This window comes from Numenius arquata, chromosome 7, assembly GCF_964106895.1.
Source record: "Numenius arquata chromosome 7, bNumArq3.hap1.1, whole genome shotgun sequence".
In the NCBI taxonomy this organism is placed as follows: domain Eukaryota; kingdom Metazoa; phylum Chordata; class Aves; order Charadriiformes; family Scolopacidae; genus Numenius; species Numenius arquata.
In genome coordinates this window covers 5,691,209-5,712,651 of record NC_133582.1, presented here as the reverse complement: position 1 = coordinate 5,712,651, position 21,443 = coordinate 5,691,209, and the positions used below count along the sequence as shown (strand labels likewise).

General features: G+C 47.5%; 2 protein-coding genes across 4 annotated transcripts in view; one reads left to right on the top strand and one right to left on the bottom strand.

Moving 5' to 3' along the window:
- The window catches only part of RARS2 (arginyl-tRNA synthetase 2, mitochondrial), a 33,300-nt gene extending 28,615 nt beyond the window's left edge, over nucleotides 1-4,685 (top strand). The window contains exons 18-20 of the mRNA XM_074150230.1: nucleotides 1,013-1,087; nucleotides 2,020-2,083; nucleotides 3,422-4,685. Of these exons, the coding sequence (XP_074006331.1) occupies nucleotides 1,013-1,087; nucleotides 2,020-2,083; nucleotides 3,422-3,508 (226 nt within the window). The 3' untranslated portion in view covers nucleotides 3,509-4,685. The remainder of the gene's footprint in view (nucleotides 1-1,012; nucleotides 1,088-2,019; nucleotides 2,084-3,421) is intronic.
- Nucleotides 4,686-4,996: 311 nt separating this feature from the next.
- On the bottom strand, nucleotides 4,997-19,689 carry SLC35A1 (solute carrier family 35 member A1). 3 transcript variants are annotated; one of them, XM_074150231.1, is made up of 8 exons: nucleotides 19,592-19,689; nucleotides 16,366-16,543; nucleotides 13,418-13,577; nucleotides 12,819-12,971; nucleotides 11,231-11,297; nucleotides 7,883-8,059; nucleotides 6,818-6,952; nucleotides 4,997-5,522 (listed from the first exon to the last, which is right to left on the bottom strand). In XM_074150231.1, exons 1-8 carry the CDS (start codon nucleotides 19,605-19,607, stop codon nucleotides 5,392-5,394), a joined length of 1,017 nt encoding a protein of 338 aa, XP_074006332.1. In that variant the 5' UTR covers nucleotides 19,608-19,689; the 3' UTR covers nucleotides 4,997-5,391. The 3 variants fall into 3 exon arrangements, with proteins under 3 accessions (XP_074006332.1, XP_074006333.1, XP_074006334.1); XM_074150232.1 differs by lacking the exon at nucleotides 16,366-16,543 and having other exon boundaries at nucleotides 5,019-5,522; nucleotides 19,592-19,688; XM_074150233.1 differs by lacking the exon at nucleotides 7,883-8,059 and having other exon boundaries at nucleotides 5,392-5,522; nucleotides 19,592-19,607.
- Nucleotides 19,690-21,443: the final 1,754 nt, after the last annotated feature.

Sequence of the window (21,443 nt, the reverse complement as noted above, 5' to 3'; positions counted from 1 at the left end):
GCTGTGGCTGCTCCATCCCTGGAGGGGTTCAAGGCCAGGCTGGATGGGGCTTTGAGCAACCTGGTCTGGTGGGAGGTGTCTCTGCCCAGGGCAGGGGGTTGGAACTGGATGATCTTTTAAGGTCCCTTCCAACTCGAACCATTCTATGATTCTATGAATATCCCTGCAAAACTGGACTTATTTTAACTGATAAAATAATCTAACAAGTTGTCATAGACCAACACTGAAATGGCAGCTTCATGAAGCAACAAAGCTGGTATCAAAAGAGGGTCCCCTTCGTTTGATACCAACTTTGTTGCTTCATTAACGGTTGTTTGATGGTGCCCCCCAGTTCTCCTGCAGCTTCACTTTTAAAGAAAGAAGATCCCAGGGAAGTTCAGCCCGGGCACGCTGGTGGGAATGGGCCTGGGAGCTGAGCAAAGACCAGGAATTCCACTCCCCAATTGGAATTTGCAGTCTCTTCAGCCCCATAGGTGTTGGTAACTTCTTGCAGGCTGTGAAAAAGAGGATGTGCACAAGCGGGCAGCAGAACACACGGATCAAAAAAACATGGCTCTCCGTGACTCTGCCTGTTATTACCCAGTTTAATTAATACTGCCTTACATAAGTTGATTTTATTCCAGGATTATGTAAACCCACTTTGGTTTTGTCTTTTCGCATGTTACAAGATTCTCTTCAGCTGCTTAAAATTCGAAGCTGCATTTACTAAAAGCAACATCCTCTAAGGGACTGTTTTGACCGCCTTGGTTATTTAATACATGGGTTTTTGCTCCTAGGAGCTTACAATTAGTGTCGAAATGTAAAACCAGACGTAATGTTCCAGGAGCAAATACAGCTCTTGTGTTCCTGCCTCTCCGAGCTCTGCCATCTACAGCGTTTGCATGATGAGGACTAGAAATCTCCTTCAGTAATAAGTGAGCAAGGAAGAAATAATGAATTGTGTGCTAATTACACAGCTCGGGTCTGGTTCAGAAGATTATCAAAGTCCTTGGGTGTTGCTCTTTCTTCACAGGTATGATGAGGTCCTGTATAGATCTTCTCAGGATCTGCAGCCCAAGCACATTGTCAGCTACCTCCTCACGCTTAGGTAAGGTGATTGCCGATACTGGCCTCTGTCTCCAGTAAGGACAGGTCTTCCTGAGCGGGCTCTGCAGCCCTCACATCTGCTCTGCTTTGAAGAGTAAAAACAGTGGGAAGATGTAAATTTGTGGGATGGTTTCTCTGGAGCAAGAAAGTTATAAAAGTAGGATAGTAAATAATATAATAAATATTATTATATTATAATATAGTAGAGATGGTGATTGGAACCAGGAACAAAGGAGCCAGAAGCCTCCTCAGAAACAAAATGCTTTCAAGAAAAAAGGAATCACTTGGCTGTAACCCAGTGTCTGAACCCAAAATCCTGCTGGACTAATCGTATCTTGAAGAGCAGATTTATGCTCTCAAATCTCAAAATTTCAGCTGGGAAATTTTGTCCAAATCCCTTTTAACCACCGACTTCAGCCTAAGTGTTGAGATGGACAAAGCCCATTCTGACTGTAAGTCATACTGCGTATGTGACCTCCACAGGGAGGGTCCCCATAGAGACCTCTCTGGTTTAACAGCTCGGGGAAGCACTGGAGTAGGCTTGCTGGAGGAAGCTCTAGACACCGTGCGGGGAAGGCTTTAACAAGTTAAAGAAAATTGTATAAGGAATCGTGTACCTTGGGAATGACAGGGCAGGCTCTGAAGGATCTTTCCAGGCCAGTTTGGGGGGTTTTTCAGGGGGGAGGGAGTGGAGAAATTGTTTGTTTGGGTTTTTTTTTACGAGCATTAAGTTGTTGGTGGCATGCCCTGACAACACACAGGCTCCAGAAAACCACACTCTCCCTCAGCCAGGTGGAAGAGGCTGTTGGAAATGAGTCTCTGGGATGCTGCAGTTGTGGCTCTTCCAGTTCTGCTGCTTTCCGTAGCCCGTAGCACTGCCCTTGTCGGGAGACGTGCTCATCCTCACCCTTCTCACACTCTTTTCCGTTCCAGCCACCTGGCAGCCGTGGCACATAAAACTCTTCCCGTGAAAGGCAGCGCCCCTGAAGTAGCCCAGGTAGGGCACAGGGTCGGTGGGCGGCTGGAGGCTGGGTAGGGTGGCCCAGGTGGACCATCCACTGGGGCTTTGCCAATCCAACTGGGGTGTAACCACTGGGGGGAATACAGAGAACTAGCCCTGCAGGCTACTGAGCCACCGCTCCGGGATGGCAGGGAAGGGCTGCTCTGCCTGATCTTACCCGGCGCAGGATGCTCCATAAGGACAACTGCTCCAAATCCAGTCAAACCTCTTTTCCTTCTCATCGCCTTTCCTTCCGAACTTTTTAAAAGTAAACGTTTGAGCGTTTAACTTGCTGGTTGATTTCTGATGGTTTCCATCAGTGGTCATGTGGGAAGACAGAGAATGAGGTAACTGAACCTCTCTCCTCCCTCTTGCCACCTACCTATCCTTGGTTGTCTGTACCTGTACTGCCCTTCTAGCTAAAGCCCTGGGGCTGACAACCGTTAATGAGCAGTTCCAAATAAATGCAAATGGTTTTCTGCTGATCTCCCAGGCAGTGTTTGACCCCTTAACCGCTCAGTTAAATGATCCACTAATTGCACTGCCTTCCTTATTTTCTCTTTCATCTATCTCAAAAGCAGTTACCTGTCTGATTTGGGGAGGAAATCACAGTTCCGTGTTGAGCTGTGGTGTGGGGGAAAAAAATTCAGTGGAATTGATGGAGCCGTACTCTGTAGTCGAGCTTAGATGCAATAGGTATTTCTGCCTTTGACGATGGTTCCATGCGTTCTTGGGAAGAACAACAGCCCAAGCTACAAGGAAAATTTCGGTTCATTATCTTGTAAAAAAAAAAAAAAAGTTTCTAAATATCTTAAACTGTGACAGCTTTCAGGAACTATTTCTTTAGAGCAAGGCTGGTAGAGCCCTTCCCAAACAGCCAGCTGTGCGACAGCCAAGACACGGACAAGGACAAGTGAAATTTTCAAAGCAGCCCATAGTTGTTTGAGAGCCCCTAACCCAGGCAGGAGAGGAGGGATTCCAGCAGCCCCCTCGGGCTGTAGCAGCCTGTGGTGCTGAAAGACTTTCACTTTTTAGTCATTGCTAGCTCTTTTGCGGGTGTCTCCTCTGGTCGCTCTGCCCTGAGGGTACTAGACTGGGCTTTCCAGCTTCCCTTCGTTGACAGAAGTGTCCCTCTGGTGACACTGCAATAGGTGTCAACAGCTGGTGGGAATTCTGCCGGCACTGGTGTGTGTCCCTGCATCCCAGCGCCCTGCCTGGGGACAGGGGATGTGCGGGGTGTTTCCACCTTTGACAGGCTGCTCCGAAGTGCTGTCCTGAGAAGCACCCCCGGTTCTGTAGCAATACCATAAGCTGACGGCTGTTCTTCTCTTCCAGGCAAGGCTCTGTCTCTTCCGGGCTGCGCGCTTGGTTCTAGCCAACGGCATGAAACTCCTTGGCATTACACCTGTAACTCAAATGTGACGAGGCCGTATGTGATGTAAAGACACATCTCTTAGTAAAAGGATTTTTTTTTCAAGAGAATTTAAATACTCTCCTGCGTGTCGTGGCTGATGCAGTCTGGAAACTCCTTGGAGGTTTGTACGCTCCATCACACCCACTGAAGAAGGGCACGCACGGCACAGCCACTGGGGGAGGCCAGGGCTGTCGCAATCGCTTGCTCCCAGGCACTTGGTAGGAACAGTGTACTTAAATACCAGCTAGATTAGTGTCTTCCCATAAAAGAGAACCCTTCTCTATTTACCTTTGTAAATATATCCTTTTGGCAGAGGAAGTGGTGTTAACCGTGCCGCCCTGAGCGATCACAGTTCTCCCCTTCTGTGGTTGCCATTGTGTGCTTAGGCCCTAATGGCACAACAGCTACAGGTGGGCTCGAGACTCTAACAAACCCAGTCAGACCACGCCAGAGAGGTTGTTTCTCCCGTGTGTTGTACTGTACTAGCCAAGACCAACTGCCAACGCTGTCAGATCCTGTTCCTCGCCCATTCCTCTGTCACTCCAGCGTGATGACTGGAGAGAAGAGGGTTCGCCGCCCGGCTGGTGGAACAGGAACCGGGGCGCTCCCTCAGCACCGTACGCACCATCAGACGTGGCAGGTAGCGTTTGGCACCCCTGAGCCATCACACAGCTGCAGAGAGGTGGAACGTCGTTACAGCTGTGTTTAACACGCCCCACTTCCAAGTAAAACCCAGCTGGTTAATTCACATCTAAAGGAATCTAACCAGGAGATAAACTCAGTCATGTTTTTGATTCCACTTTGAATGTAAACGAGTTGCCCAAAACACCAAAGCGAGTTTTCCCTCAATGCAGAGTTGCAGTTTCTAGAAAGGCTGAACTGAGTGAGGCCTTAGAAAAGGAGGGAGGAGGTTGAAATAACACAGTTGGCGCTCATAAATGAAATTAAAGCCTAAAAAGCATTACAGGAACTCTTTTCAAGCATCACCCTGTTATGCACAAAAAGTTTTAGAGATAAAATGTACAGATAAAAATCTCCTCGTCTGACGCTTTGCGTTCACTCGTCCATACTTAAGCCAGAGATACAAGAAGACACGTGAACCTCCCCCCCCGTCCCCGTACAACTGGGGTTTGGCAAAACACATAGAATAGAATAAGAGAGTCCTCTACCAGCTACAGCAGGTATAAAAAACATTTGAAAAGTGAAAGAAAATCTGCAACGTATAGAAACACCAGTCTTTTATCCTGACTTTTTAAACCAAAGAGCAAGTGCTGCTTCTAACTGCTTCCAGGTAAGTGATGCCTGAAGCACCGATGCTCCTGGGGGAGTTGTGTCAGGACACGCAAGGCTTGATTGCGTGGAGAGAAAAAAATATTATTAATTCATCGTAAAAACACTGGAGAAGGACTCTGTTCATCTCATATATATATCACCTAGAAGAGAAACTTTTCCTGTCGTCGATGGAACTGCAATTGCTAACTAGCTTAAGAGAAAATGCTGGCAATAATTGCTATTTTTAATGTATTTTTATGAAGCTTTTGGGCATTTCTGCCCTCAAAGGGCAAGACAGTTTATCAAATACACAAAGAACCGATTTCCCTCTCCGTTATGTACATTATATACAATTGAGTGTTCAGTTCCTTCATTCTGCTTTCCTTGTGTAAGGGGCTCTTCATTGTCCCATGTGAATGAAGAAAACCTTCAATAAAATGCCCGTCCGGGTCCTCGGCCGTAACGTAGCCTCAACGCCAGCCACCGGAAACTCCACGTGTAAAACAGAACTAACTTCTGCTTTTAGTCTATCCCACTTAAACCAGTTCATGACTAGCTTAAGGCTAATTTTTAAAAAATGCATTTTTTTTTTTTTTAAAGTCCATTTTTACCGACAGCATCAGACAGTAGCAAGTCTCTCTTTCGAGCTCTTCGTCTCTGCTGGCTGGAGTTTTGTGGTGTCTTGTCGAGGTAATCCATAGAGGTAAATAGAAACACACACCAGGAGAGCACCCAGGGAGAAGGTAACAGCTGAAAGGAGACAAAGCAGTTTAAATAAAGACCTCTGTATAAGGAGAAACCTCCAGAAGACTAAGCTGTGTAAGTTATGATGATACCTGAATGAAAGTATTAAAGCTACTCAAAACTAAAGAGGACAAGAAGCTGTTAATAATTCGCAGAATCTAGACATCCTGTGTCACTGAGAAAACTCTTGAGCGTTTACAATCCCCACACCGTTTCAATTAATCTCATATCAACAAGAACGTGGTCAGAAAAGCAAGCGTGAAACATCTCCTGGAGTTCCAGATGCCACCCGACAGGCTTATGTTACAATAAACTTAACGATAACGACACCGTAGATGGGATAAAGCAGCCCCCAGTAACACACTTTGTTTGCCTTTTAAGAAACGCTATTAACGAGGCTTTCACAGAAAGATCATCAGTTTGAGTTTGATTTGTGTCAAGCGCCAAGAAAATCTTCTGCCCAGAACGTTTCTTGTGAGTTTTTAAACTAGCTGTGATTTTTCAATCGCTTGCTTTAAGGTGCTCTTTTTCAGCCAAACACTGATGATTTCCTCCTCCTTAAATTTCATCTCACTAACGCCACATCAAAAAGCTCTTTTTTTCCACCATCCCATCTTTGGATTACGGTAGGAAAGTAAAAAATACCCCAAAACTGAACAGTGAAGGACTGAGCAGGATCTACCGGGCGCAGGCAGTATCAGACCAGAACCGAGTCCTTTGCAGTTGCAGAACAGCCCAAAAGGATCCGCCGTTTCCTCTCAGAAACCTTCACCGCATCAGTCACGGCCCCAGCTGCTGTTTGACTCGCTCTCCTGTGGTGTTGGCCACGGCAAACGGGGAAGGTAAAAGTCAACGCAGCAGCAGCAGGGACGTGTAAAGCCCTTGCAGAAATAGCTGAGGAATTAATTAGGCGCTGGCTGTACCGAAACCAACACGAAACGATAACTTCTCAACAGCAGCCTCAGGTAAACTGCTGCATCGCACGCTAAACCGCATCAGAAAGGGATTCATGACCAAAGCTGTACTCGCTCCTAAGCTGTTTAAATCACAAAGAACCTTCCTGTTCCAGGCTGTAGGATGTCTCTGAAAGAACAGCCCGTGAACGCCTCTGAAAGCAGAGGATCATCAGGCTCCTTGTGCAGCACAAGAGGGACGACGCGTTAGCGCGCAGGAGTCCGAGAGTTAAAACCTCAGGAAAAGTTCACAGGAAGCGTGAATGATGGCTTTGGCACGAACTGGGTACAGCCAGGGGGGAACGCGTGTGGACGGTCAAATGGAAGGCAAAAAAAAAAGGCACTTACTTATCTGGAGGCCAAAGAGGATGACTGAGGCCACAGTAGAAAGAACAATGGCTGCCGCTGCAGAAAAGCCTTTCATAATGTTATCTGTGTACTTAACAACCACCGACGTGTAGAGGCCGCCTACGCTGGCCAGAACTGGAAAGCAGAGAACATGCAGTCGGTTACTCCTGAAACGATGCGTTTTACCCCACTGGTGTCCTCCTTGTTTGGGCTACGTCATCCCCATTGGTGATTTAATGTAACATTCTGCAAAATGGGATGTCTACATCCATACAGCAGATTAGCTAGGATGTGTTTAAAGGTGGTCTACTCGCTACTGAGTCACTTAGGCTGCTGTGTCAGCAGAGTTTTCAACTGAGCAATTGAACTGCCCCTCTGGTCTTGTGAAACCTCCACCTGGAGTACTGTGTCCAGCTCTGGAGCCCCCCAACATAAAGACAGGGACCTGTTGGAGCAGGTACAGAGGAAGCGAGGAAGATGCTCAGAGGGCTGGAGCACCTCTGCTGTGAGGACAGGCTGAGAGAGTTGGGGTTGTTCAGCCTGGAGAAGAGAAGGCTCCGGGGAGACCTTAGAGCCCCTTCCAGTACCTAAAGGGGCTACAGGAGAGATGGGGAGGGACTCCTGATCAGGGACTGGAGCCACAGGACAAGGGGTAACGGTTTTAAATGGAAAGAGGGGAGACTTAGATTAGATCTTAGGAAGAAATTCTTTCCTGTGAGGGTGATGAGACACTGGAACAGGTTGCCCAGAGAAGCTGTGGCTGCCCCATCCCTGGAGATGTTCAAGGCCAGGCTGGATGGGGCTTTGAGCAACCTGGTCTGGTTGGAGGTGTCCCTGCCCAGGGCAGGGGGGGTGGAACTAGATCATCTTTAAGGTCCCTTCCAACTCTAACCATTCTATGATTCTTTGAATAATTTCCAAGATAATGATACTTGAAAATAAAAACCCTCAAAACACGGTAAGGAACAGTGGGTCAGGGTGAATTTGTAGTGTCATGCAATCAGTTATATCATAGTTAAAAAAGGAAACCCATGTAACAAGACCCTAGAAGCACACGATACTTACAGATGACAAACCAGACGTAGTGTGTGTAGCCGTAGAAAAACCCTTTCTCCAGAACTTGGGCTCCGTCTGACATGTACACACCAAATAAAGTCACCACAATCCCAGATAAGTACATCTGAATATTCCTCACCCACAAGGAAGTATCCGAACTCTTTAAGACCTTCTCAAAATAAACTCCTAAAAAAAATAAAAACCAGAAAGGTTTCAGTGAGATGAAGCATCATCCTTAACAATTCACGATTCACAGCGTTTCAAAGCCGGACAAGGCTACTGGGATCATCTTGTCCTACAGACTGGTTTGTTTCACAGAAGTTCTTAATGCAGAAGGCCCAAAAACCACATCCTGGCAACGCGTGTCTTCCAGAACATCAAAAATACATTTTCTTTCTCTTTACAGTTGTTTTAACAATGAACCTTATTGACAGTTGAAACCACTCCTCATTTGTGTTTGATTTGACCGCCTTCGGTCCTCTCCCCTTGGCACCTGGTATTTTATCCCCAGGACAGTGGTGTTAGTATGATGTAGAACTTTTTCCCCCCCCCCTCCACTGGGATACTGAGCAGTAAAAAATTAAAACCAGGGGTGGGAACTATATTACCTCAGACTGAGACCAAAAATTCCTCGGAAGCCTTGTGCTCGCGGAGTACTTGGCAGAGCGGCGACGTTCTCAAACCACAGCTCCAGGGGATTACAAGAGCACATCAAAACCCGTGCCTTCTGCTCACTGAAACTCCAGATCGGTTTTGAGGAAGGGGAATTCGTTTTAATGCGAAGCTCTTGTTCACAGCGCCACGCTGATGAGCGTTACTTTTATGCCTCGCGTTACTGAAATTCCCCAAATACTTTTTTCGTTATTCTAGTCGGGAGGTGCACGTCGGGCTGAAAAAGGCCAACATTGGACAAGGCCATCACTGCCTTTCTAACCATCGCTCCCACGCCAGGACTCCCCTAATCTCTGGAATTTCCTCTACATTAGCAGGGGAGGTGGACTAGATGATCTCTAGAGGTCCCTTCCAACTCTGACAATTCCATGACTTCAAAACACGGACAACGCTTTGCTAGGACTCGGATCTTCTCAGCCCCTTCTATGATTTCCTGGTGTGAGTCCTACTGACTGAACGCTTGTTGCTGGTTAACGTCACCCAAGATCTCTCATACGATAAGAGAAAACTATATGGAGCTGACACAGATGGCACAGAGAGAAGTCCTGCGGGTCAGAAGCCCAAAGCACACGCTCCTCCTCCTGAAATCCCAGAGTTGGCTTCAAGGAAAATCTTTGCTACTCTTTTATTCATGAAAAATGCAATTTATCATTTAATACATCATATGGAATATTTATGGTGAATAAATCAGAGAAGAGATTTATATTTCAGGGGCTCAAATAATAAGTTGAGTTTCCCTGTTTGATTTTATCTCATACGAATATCCATTTTTAAAGTCTAAACAACAATATCAACAAAACCCCAGTCTTGTTGGCGACGGCAGTGATTAAAAGAACCCACGGGAATCACTCCCCAGTTTTCTGCCCGCTGAGAAGACCCACAGAGCACAACCAGATGTAACCAACCCACCAGAAACCTGGCTCAAGCGTAAAGCCTACTTCTAAATTTTATGGACTAGAACTTGATAAACCAAATAAGCCAATAAAATTACGCTTTCTGATTCCTGAAAATGCACAAAAATCACTCCACGAGGCAGGATGAAGGAAAGAATGGGAGCTCTTTAGGAGAAATTATTCCTCAGTACTGTTTCCAGTCACAAAGAATCTGCCGTTATATATTTATAAGCGTTGTTGGGCCCTCGGATACTTGGAAACAGTCTGAAGAAAAAGCTTTTTTCCAGCTCCGAGGAACAAAACCACGTAATTTTTTTGACTTTGCTGAAATAATATAAAACACTTAAGGTGGTCAGTCCAGCAACTGGAGGTTTAATGCCAAAGTAACTTCTTCATGTGGGCGGGGGAAGGCAGAAGTTTGAACAGGACTTATGTTTTCGACATATAAAGCCCCAAGGGCACAAGGAGCTCCACGGATGAAACGCTCTGTTCTCCCGGCTGGCAGTGAGGAAACACCCCAGCTGCAATCCTTCTGCGGGAGAAGAAAGCCCTGTGTGTCTAAACCCTCTCGAGCCCCCTGCATCAGCCCTTTGCATGCTCCGAGTCTGCAGACCGTTAGAAGCACAGCGATCTCCTCGCGTTATCACAGAAAGCTGGAGAGCTTTAGGAGACTGAAGGCTCGGCTGTGGATGCTCTATTTTGTCTCGTGGCTTGGGAGCATCTATTGAAATGAGTAAATTTCTAACCTCCCAGGAAAAGCTGACTGAGCTCTACACAATCTTTATTTACTATTTCTGCTTCGAAGCGCCCTTTTCACTGAAAAGACACCGAAAAAGAACGACACCCTCCTCCTTTTCCCTCCTGCCAGCCAGAATGTTTTCCAAGAGCTCCAAGCGAGTATGCACAGCACAAGATTATTCCTGTGGGATTGTATGGTGCTAGAGGTGAGTGATAGTGCCTTGTTTTCTTACACTGAAGAATCCGGTTTACAGACAGGAAAATATGCCCCTGTGAGCCGAATTTCAAATTAAGAAGTAATTTGCATTTCCTTATTTCTTAGCACCAGCTCACTTGTCCTCCAGTTCTGGTCTCCTTCTGCAGAAGCCGGAGAAAAACTACTCTGAGGGGACACGCTGTTTGTAAAAAAAAAAAACCAAACAAACCCAAACAAAACAACAACAAAACCCCCCAAAAACCACTCCCATTACCAAAAATCCTTCAGAGTTTATCTAGGCTTCCTGCTACTCATCCTCCTCTCTGCTTTCCTTATGCTCCCTCTGCATCTCAGTTAGATTTACCATCTATAAGACTATGGTAATTTGGATTTTGGGGCTGAGCCTGCGCAAGAGTTGGGTGAGGAGCTCAGTTCCCCTTATAAAAAAAAATTAAAAAAGCAAGTATTTCACGTGATCTCCATAAGGGAGCTTCACTGTAAAGCCAACTTTATAAAATCGATGTATATTAACTAATTGTACTGAGTGAGTCGTTCTGGATGCTCCCCACAGTATTATTCTAAGCATTTGAAAGACGCTTCCAGTTGCAAACCAGCCTTCTAAGTTGCATCACGTAAAACCAATAGTACATGCTCCCAGTCACTGGCTTGACAACTGGAGGAATCACGTCACGAACCTCTCATAATCACTGCGAGTAGAAGGCAATTACGGGCAGAGGAGATAAAGTCCTTTTTTGATCTTATAATCAACAAAGTTAACTAATGTAGAATGTTCTGTTTTAAACATCGTGAGTTCTCCAGTCCTTTAGATGTGACCTGCGTGCGGAAATAACACCATACCTGCAAATCCTGAACACAGCACAGCAACAGCGATGGCTCCAAACCCCAGCCATGGATTCTGCTCCACCTGCAACACCAACCGTTACTTTAAAAGGAAGCAACGCTTCTGTCGTTAAGTACAGCAAAATTATTAGCATTTTATTATGGTATAAAATGTACTTGCTGAGCGAGAGCTGCCCTTCAGATGGGCTCGGCGTAGCTTCCACCTTCCATGTGTCTCTTCCCAACCCCTGTGGTGCTCAGAGGCACCGTCTGCCTGGCTGTGGCCAGTATACCCAGTTGCGTGACCTGCCCTTCTCACTAACGCCCCTGAGCAGCAACTAAGACCTAAGAAACAGAAGCCACTTGTTTCCTCCTAGCACAGGATTAGGTCAGTGCCTCCGAAGTGTGTGTTTAAACGACGTACCCACACCCACAAGGCACTGGAGTTTCACTCCTAATTCCGCCAAGTGCTTCGATTCCAAGTTCTCTGCTCCAACAATTACAATGACACCAGGGCCAACTGCTGGAAACAATATATTACTCAGATATCCTATGATGGTGCATTAGACTGTGGTAATTTATACTAATTGTAGCAATCAAGTGCCTTTCCAACAAGCGAGGCTGGAGCAATACCGCAAGCCTGCCTGAACTGGTACGCAATAAATGTGAGAGAGAATGATCAAACTAGTGTTTATGCTGTAGATGAAGTGTCTGGAAAAAGAAAACGGGCACTGCTGTATGGAACGCCAGAAACCTTACCTTAATTCCAGCTGCTGTGAGGTGCTGCACATGGGGAGGAATAACCTCCCGCACCAGTACAGGCTGGGGGCTGACCTGCTGGAGAGCTGCTCTGAGGGAAAAAGACCTGGGAGTCCTGGTGGAAAACAGGATGACCATGAGCCAGCAATGTGCCCTTGAGGCCAAGAAGGCCGATGGCATCCTGGGGGGCATCAGGAAGAGTGTGGCCAGCAGCAGGTCAAGAAAGGTCATCCTGCCCTTCTGCTCTGCCCTGGTGAGGCCCCATCTGGAGCCCTGTGTCCAGTCCTGGGCTCCCCAGTTCAGGAAGGACAGGGAACTGCTGGAGAGGGTACAGCAGAGGACCACAAAGATGATGAGGGGCCTGGAGCGTCTCTCTTATGAGGAAAGGCTGAGGGACTTGGGTCTGTTTAGTCTGGAGAAGAGAAGGCTGAGGGGGGATCTGATCAAAGCCTATAAATACTTAAAGGGAGGGTGTCAGGAGGATGGGGCCAGTCTTTTTTCAGTGGTTCCTGTGACAGGACAAGAGGTAACAGGCACAAACTTGAACATAAGAAGTTCCACCTAAACATGATGAGGAACTTCTTGACTTTGAGGGTGGCAGAGCCCTGGAAAGGCTGCCCAGAGAGGTGGCGGAGTCTCTGTCACTGGAGACATTCCAAACCCGCCTGGACACATTCCTGTGCAACCTGCTCTGGGTGGACCTGCTGTGGCAGGGGGTTGGACTAGATGATCTCCAGAGGTCCCTTCCAACCCCATAACATTCTGTGATTCATTCTGCTGTTGAGTGAAATACAAAGTACAAGGCACTTTATTCTTCGTCATGAAGTGGCAAAATGTAAACTCTTACCTGTACTTTCGTAGCCTGAGCAGGCTTCCACTGGACAAGGGTGACACCACCACACAGCATGAAGACAGAGAACCACTGCAGCTTACTGAGGGTACGGTTCAGCATTAGGACTGTACATAAAGCTGTACAAGGGATCTTCAGCTGGTACGTCACCTAAAGGAGATGAGAACAGAAGCACAGACGATGTGGTTTTATAAACTCCTCCGAAACAAGAAAATAAAACAGAGAATTCAACTACAGAATGACAAAAATTTATCCTCGTTGATTTCCTACAGAGCCTTGGGTTTTTGTACCATCGCCAGTTACGGCAGAGAACGTGAAGTGCCTCTAGCAGGGAGTGGGTTAGCTCAGAAAACCAGAGCTCCACGACAGAGTGTAAGCTCTGAATATCACAGAATCATACAATAGTTCGGGCTGGAAGGGACCTTAAAGATCATCGAGTTCCAACCCCCTGCCAATATAACAAAGCATATTAGGCTTTTAACACCGAGGCTAACGAGAGCACCGCGCGCTCGGCAGACACATACCCAGCACGAGACTCACGGAGCAGGGAAGAGAAATGCATTTACAGCTCAGTTACTGACAAAAACGTGTATTACCTGGTAGACTGCTGCATCCAAGTTGCTAAGAGCCACGAACGCCATGTTGTTTTGGAGAGCATACACCAAAGATGGGACACTTAATTTCAGCAATTCTGTAGGACTTCCGAACACATTTTCTTTTAAAGTTGTTATTAACCTTGCCAGACTTCCAGTTTCTCTGCAAAACAAAAGAGTAATATAACCGAGGGCTCTCTTAAACTGGTATTTGAAAACAGAAATCAAATCAATGAATCCTTTGGGAGGGCTGAAAATTTGTTCTCGACACTCAGTTGCACCTTCTGCTCGCTGAAGAAAAATTAACTGGGGAAAAAACAGCGAGGTTATCAACAAGTCGAAACCCCTGAAGGCAAAGAAGACATTCTGGAATCGGGAGGTGAGATGCATTAACGTGTAACAGGTTAAACAACAGCCACGAACACTGTAAACAGTGGAACAAGTAACTAAGTGTACAGGCAGGGGGACAGAAGGCTGTCGTCGTGTGTGTGTCCCCTTTTAGTGTCCCCTTATTACAGCTGACCTCTGCATTGCTGGTTCTTCCTTCTCATTTCTACATCAATCTGACGTTTCTTGCTTACTCGTGGCTGCTACTCGAGCAAGTCTCTGCGTACAGCTGAGAACGCACAATAAGGTGCTCCAAGATGTACGCTGCAAAGCCAAATAAGAAAATAAAATATCATCTAGCTTGAATTTTTGATGTTGGCCTAGATTTGACTTAAAAAAACATGGTGTTTTCTTCAAAGGTCTGAACAGGTGATACTAATAACAACCAGTTCTGCAACAGAAACATGCATTTCTTAGAAAGGCTGATGTTAAACCTGGAGTTTGCAAATCAGCTCCATTTTTCTTCATCCGTTGCCAAGTAATTATGTACCATCTAACAACGTAGACAACGTAATTACCAGATGGTGAACTGGACTTTAAATAAATATGAGATGTTGAGAGTACAGTTGAGTAAACAATTAACACAGCTTAAACTATCATAAACTCCTCTTCTTTGGAAAGACAATCTTTCGGCATTCATCCATTCAACGCGCCTTCCAAAAGAAACATTAAAAGTAAACACAGGGAAGGCACAGCATAAGAACGTGGAAGAAAACAAATTCTGCAGCCGGAACAATGCGAGAATCAAACTCCAGGATCCTGTACGTTGCAGTAATCGATGCTGCCTGTTCCAAACAGAAATGGCTACCCACCCAAATATATCCCGCTGTACAGAAAAAAACAGATGACATTCTATCTTCTAACTGGTTATTAAACTACAAAGGCACCTTGCCTTGGGTGAGACAAATTAGGGGTGAGACAGGAGAGATGGGGAGGGACTCTTTATCAGGGAGTGGAGCCACAGGACAAGGGGTAATGGTTTTAAATGGAAAGAGGGGAGACTTAGATTAGATATTAGGAAGAAATTCTTTCCTGTGAGGGTGGTGAGACACTGGAACAGGTTGCCCAGAGAAGCTGTGGCTGCCCCATCCCTGGAGGTGTTCAAGGCCAGGCTGGATGGGGCTTTGAGCAACCTGGTCTGGTGGGAGGTGTCTCTGCCCACAGCAGAGGGGTTGGAACTGATCTTAAAGGTCCCTTCCAACTCTAACCATTCTATGATTCTGTGAAATTGGTTGGGACTTTAAAACTGGAAGAAGCTGTAAAGGAGACAATGAAGGAAACTATGCTGGAATTTTTGCTGTTCAGAATATTCACAGGTAATCTAAAGTAAGAGATTACTAGGAAATCAGCAAATTTTCCTGATTACACTCAAGTATAGGTGATATCCAAAAAGAAACTTTCAATAGTTGCCACAAAGAGATAGGGAGAGACCCTAAAAGAACGAATTCTACCACAAGAGTAAGAACTGGGCTTTGGAAAAGTCCAGAATATAAAGGTTCTTTCAAGAAAGGATGTAGCCCAGGGAAGCTGAAAGGAAACTCAACAGACTGATGGCCTCCCGGCTTCAGATGTTCTCGTGTGGACTGAAGTTCTAGCTCTTAGCAGCAGTCTGGGGTGACAGAAACTCTAATATTTCCTGACCACGCAGCCTTTCAGCTTTGATTCCCTGGGTTAACAGAGACAGCAAAACATCTGTCTGTAACATTGTTTGGCAAAATTTATAAGTAGGAACACTACAGTTTTATGTAACTCAGCAGAAGGTGGCTCACAGTCCAGCTTTCAGCTGCACTACTATTGTAAAGACCCAAACCATCGCAAATAATCCACGCTGACATTTTGAACCTATTCCAAAGCACACAAACCCAGAAAATATGTAGAAAGGACACACCTGAACATTGTGGTGTTTACAAAGCAGTTTCAGTTGAGGAGGACTCACAAGCTCCAACCCGCACTCAACGTCTCTGTGCTTCAGCGTCTGAGACTCATAGAATCACAGAATGCTTTGGGGTTGGAAGGGACCTCTGGAGATCATCTAGTCCAACCCCCTGCCACAGCAGGTCCTCCTAGAGCAGGTTGCACTGGAACACGTCCAGGTGGGTTTGGAATGTCTCCAGTGACAGAGACTCCGCCACCTCTCTGGGCAGCCTTTCCAGGGCTCTGCCACCCTCAAAGTGAAGAAGTTCCTCATCATGTTTAGGTGGAACTTCTTATGTTCAAGTTTGTGCCTGTTACCTCTTGTCCTGTCACGGGAACCACTGAAAAAAGACTGGCCCCATCCTCCTGACACCCACCCTTTAAGTATTTATAGGCGTTGATCAGATCCCCCCTCAGCCTTCTCTTCTCCAGACTAAAAAGACCCAAGTCCCTCAGCCTTTCCTCATCAGAGAAACGCTCCAGGCCCCTCATCATCTTTGTGGTCCTCTGCTGTACCCTCTCCAGCAGCTGCCTGTCCTTCTTGAACCGGGGAGCCCAGAACTGGACACAGTGCTCCAGGTCTCTCTTCTGACTCCGAGGTCAGAAGCTGGGATTCGTTTTCAAAATACCACTTAGCATTCCGTACGTACTTAGCCAAGATGCCCACGCTCAAGAACAACTTGATAACTTCTGTGATGCACACAGCCGTGGTTGAAAAGTAGAGCTCCGTCTCCACTGTCCTTGTGTACCGCAACGCCACCGTGTACGTCGCGGCGACCAGGGTCATCACCGTCAGGCAGTACAACTTGAACAGTAAGCTGACATTTTCTGAAAGAAAACAAAGACGAGGGGAGAGGACTCAGCGCGCCCTTCATTTTAATTTAAGAACTGAAGCAGGGTGTCCTCCAGCCGGAGGACCGTATCACATACTACCCTGGCAGCATACCATGTTGTGAAACACTCGCTATAAAAAGTTTAAGTTAAACTTTAAAGTCTCTTCTCAAAGGAGCCTGTATTGGACCTCCAGGTGTTTGAAAATAAGACGTCCTCTTGCCCTCATAACCATCCTTCGTTCTAGAAAAACTAATCATAGGGCTAATGTTTATCTAATTGTAATCAAAAGGTCTTTCTGTGCTTTCCTGCTCTTTAGCTGACAGTAAGTGCTCGCTCTGAAACAGCGGCTGGTCCTCTCCAGGTAGTGCACTGGGGTCTGACACAAAGAGCGATGACAGACTAATAAGGCAAAGGGAGAGAGGAAAAATTCAGTATCAGCAAAGAAGGGCATCACTGTATCACATCTTAATAAATAATGCAGCATTTCCTTCACCTTTATTTTCCACCTAAGTTAGGAAGAGAAGAAAGTTTTGCTTAGAACGGTGAAGGCATTTCACAGTAAGGGCTTTCTCGAAAAATAATTCTCTGTAGAAAACACTAAGGTTATGGCTATTTGATAAATCAAACCGTGGGAAGACTATGTATCATCTGTGTTGCCCCCTCTGAATTCCCTGCCCCTCTCCTCCTACAACAGTAGCAATTCTTGTAACAGTTTTGCCCTGCGCTAACTACCATCCGGTATAATTTGGGAGTTTTTCAAACTGGTGAATTCTTCTTCACGGTGAGGGTGCCAGAGCCCTGGAACAGGCTGCCCAGGGAGGTTGTGGAGTCCCCTTCTTTGGAGATTTTCAAGACCCGCCTGGATGCAGTCCTGAGTAGCATTCTCTAAGCAATCCTGCTTCAGCAGGGGAGTTGGACTAGATGATCTATATGGTCCCTTCCAACTCTAAAAAAAATTCAGTGAAATTCAGTGAAATTCTTGGTTACGTATGGCGTCTGCTGGGGGGCTGTTGGTCACTCAGCAGCATCTTTGGGGCCATTATCTCTCGCGTTCTGAATATCCTAAAGAAACGTACTTTAATTGGTATAAGTTTATGTTCCTCTGCTGATTAGGGAATGAGCTAAGAGATAAGCTCCGAGCAGCTTTGTAATATGTTCATTTAATGTGGGAATGAGTTGCTGAATCCAGCGTGACTGATGTTTTGGTTCATTTTTCTTTCAAGCCAGCGACGTCTTCTATTGCATAACATTTCTGCGAGGTACGGTTAATACCTCCTGCTGCTCTAATCATTTAAATTAGCTGCTTCCTTGCAGATAAAAATCTTACCCACGTCAGTAACCACTTTTAAAAGGTAGAGCCAATTAGTTTTTGGACTAACAATACTTAAAAGAGACTTACAAACTGTAATCCATTTTTAAATTAAGTTTGGATTGCGGGGAGGGTGGGAATCCAAGGGCATAACAACCAGGAAATAAAATTAACCCAGTCTACTTTTGAAACTTTTACAGAAGTGTATTTCCTCGTATCGTTTCTGTCAGCACTAAATTATGGTTAACAATGTGCTTTTACACATTCAGATTTTTAATCTACATGCTGCCGAACTAAAACTAAATTTAACACCTACCTATATTGGCTACTCTTAAAAAAATAATAAATAAATTGGGGGTTGGACTACATGATCTCCAGAGGTCCCTTCCAACCCCGTATCATTCTGTGATTCTGTGAAATGCTTCAATTTGGCAACAGTTGGCAAACTTGGGTAAATCAAACGCGTCAGGACAGGATAAGGAATCGAGTAACTATACTAGATAGTCCTAGGCTTATGTTAAAAGCTATTTGCAGTTAGTTTTTCAGCCAGAATATTTCCCCAGTCTGGCCCACGTGTCTGCATCAGTCCCAGTGCAGCACTGGGGGCAGAGGGGAAGCATAGTTGGGGCACCCATACCTTCTGCTGATAAGCCTGGGAAAAAAAAAAAAAAAAAAAAGCCCTTAAAAAAAAAAAAAAAGAGCTGAAAAAAGCACCAGGGATGGTGCCTCAACCACTGCCCTGGGCAGCCCATTCCAAGGCTTAATAACCCTTTCCGTGTAAACGTTTTTCCCAATATCCAATCTGAACCTCCCCTGGCGCAACTTGAGGCCATTTCCTCTTGTCCTGTCGCCTGTGACTTGGGAGAAGAGACCGACCCCCGCCTCTTCCTTTCAGGGAGTTGTGGAGAGCGAGAAGGTCTCCCCTCAGCCTCCTTTTCTCCAGGCTGAACACCCCCAGCTCCCTCAGCCTCTCCTCATAAGACTTGTGCTCCAGACCCCTCACCAGCTCCGTTGCCCTTCTCTGGACACGCTCCAGCAACCTTCCAGTCGTGAGGGGCCCAAAACTGGACACAGCACTCGAGGTGGGGCCTCACCAGTGCCCGGTACAGGGGGACGATCACTGCCCTAGACCTACCGGCCACACTGTCCCTGCAGGGTTGAAGCCCGCCTGGCTTGCCCAAGGGCTCTGGCCTGGGGACCGCGATGGCTCTGGCATGTCTGCACACACTCCCGGCGGTGTTTTTAGGGGAACCACTCGGGGCGGGTAGGGGGGGCCCGGCTGGGCTGGCGACCTGGGCCCCACGGCCTCGGCCCAAGCCCTCCCCCAAAAACGTCGCGCCGCGTTCAGACGCCTCCAAGACCGGGAACCGGCGACAGAGCGGCCACCGCTGCGGAGCGGGCCCAGGGTGCTCCCGCCCGGCGGAGAGGCGGCGGCCGCGGCCGGTCACAGAGAGCGAAAAGGCGGGGCGGGGGGCAGAGCCCCTCCCCGGCGCGGCCTCGCGCCCCCTCACAGCACCCCCAACCCCCCCACTCCGCGCTCGCGGTGGTGGCGCCCGGCGCCGCGGCCGCCCCCCCCCCCCGGGGCGGACAGTTCCACTCCCTCCGCGGCGGGGGGGAGGCGGGGAAGGGGGGGGGGGAGCGGGGGTCGCGTCTCGTCTCGGGGGCCTTCTCCGCCGGTACCTCCCAGCGAGCGCCACGGTTCCCCTCTACCCCAGCCGCGCCGCCGCCCTCACCTTTCGGAGCCGACATGGTGCCCGCGAAAAGCTCTCAGACCGCCGGGCCGGAGCCGTCCGCCGTGCCCCGCCGCTCCTCCCATTACACCATAGAGAGCGGCGCGGGGCCGCCTAGAGCGTCCCGCCTCCCCCCTCTCACCATCGAGACGGAGGGCGGCCTCTCCTGCCCGCCGCGGGCGGTGACTGGGCCCGGCGTCGCTCGGAGCTGGTTGTTGTCAGGCTTTACCGATTTTAACCAGTAAATAATCAAAAAAAAGGGAGCTCGGTGGTGTGTCCGAGCGGCCACGGGGAGAGGAGGGGGGCGCCGTGTGAAGGGCCGGGCCGAGGGGGCGGTGAGGGTTTGGAAAGGGAGCGGCGGTTGATAAATCAATGGAGCAGCAGCCATACAGCCAGCGGGGATTGCAATGACCGTACCGATGCGCGCGAATTACTGAGTGAAGCGTAAGGAATTCACATGGAATCATAGAATGAATCATAGAATGGTTTGGGTTGGAAGGGACCTTAAAGATCATCCAGTTCCAACCCCCCTGCCCTGGGCAGGGACACCTCCACCAGACCAGGTTGCTCAAAGCCCCATCCAGCCTGGCCTTGAACCCCTCCAGGGATGGGGCATCCACAGCTTCTCTGGGCAACCTGTTCCAGTGCCTCACCACCCTCACAGTAAAGAATTTCCTCCTAATATCTAATCTAAATCTCCCCTCTTCCAATTTAAAACCATCACCCCTCGTCCTGTCACTACATTTCCTGACAAAGAGTCCCTCTCCGGCTCTCCTGTAGGCTCCCTTCAGATATTGGAAGGCTGCTATGAGGTCTCCCCGGAGCCTTCTCTTCTCCAGGCTGAACAACCCCAGCTCTCTCAGCCTGTCTTCACAGGGGAGGTGCTCCATCCCTCTGATCATCTTTGTGGCCCTCCGCTGGACCCACTCCAACAGGTCCATGTCCTTCCTGTGTTGAATTCACGTCACATGTGTCTCTCCTGCTGTCTGTGTACCCGCCCCGCGCCCCCCAAACAGCAAAAACTAAAAAAAAAGAGGAGAAAAGCCCCCAAACCAGCCGTGAAGGCAACGGACGGGGCTGTGCTACAACCGGCCACCCTTTGAACAACCCTAAAGCCTGATAATCTCAAGCAATACAATCACAATACAAGAAAGTGATTTCATTAAGCAGCAACAGGGGGTTTTCTCAGAATAAAAAACGCCGCAGCTGGTAACGGCATTCATTTTTTAATTAATGAATCTAAAAATCGGTGCCAGCTCAGCACCGAAAACCACGGAGGAGCAGCACATCTGGCTGCTGTTGATTATCTTTTGACAACAGGGAAAATCACCGAGGGGAAACTCCTCGAGCTAACTCTTTCCTGCGCTCCTCTCCTGGTCCTTTGATTGTATAACGCCTTGTGGATTTGTCCCAGTTGTTGAAACAAAAAGTGAACCGTGGAGGAAGCCAAACGGAAAGAGAACGTTACCCTGCGCAACACCGCGGAAAAATCACCTACCTGCCTGAATCTTCAAGCTTCGTTATCACACGTTTGTGTGACAATGACCCAGGGAACCACGCTGCACCTGGCCAAGAATAAAAAGAGATTGAGAGAGTGTAGCGCACCCTGTGCGATCACAGTTCACACCTGGACGTTCTGCTGATAAGAACTCGTGGAGTTCTCAGTGGAGATCACTGTTGCTGTGAAAAGTATCTCTGTTTTAAAGTACTCCCTAATTCCGATTGAGAAGATGTTTCATCTTGTAGCTCAAATGTCAGGTTGCCTTGGTCAGACCTGGCCCGTATTTCCCTGCCGCAAGGAAATAAAGCTAAAACCCTTTTTCCTGTTGTGCTTTAGTTTTTCAAACACAAGTGA

What these genes read in the sequence shown, in the direction of transcription:
- SLC35A1 (XM_074150231.1), bottom strand. An exon ending in TGGATGCAGCAGTCTACCAG is followed by an intron (nt 12,972 to 13,417) that starts GTAATACACGTT and finishes CATCTCCTTTAG; the next exon opens with GTGACGTACCAGCTGAAGAT. An exon ending in CTACGTCTGGTTTGTCATCT is followed by an intron (nt 6,953 to 7,882) that starts GTAAGTATCGTG and finishes TCTGCTTTCCAG; the next exon opens with TTCTGGCCAGCGTAGGCGGC.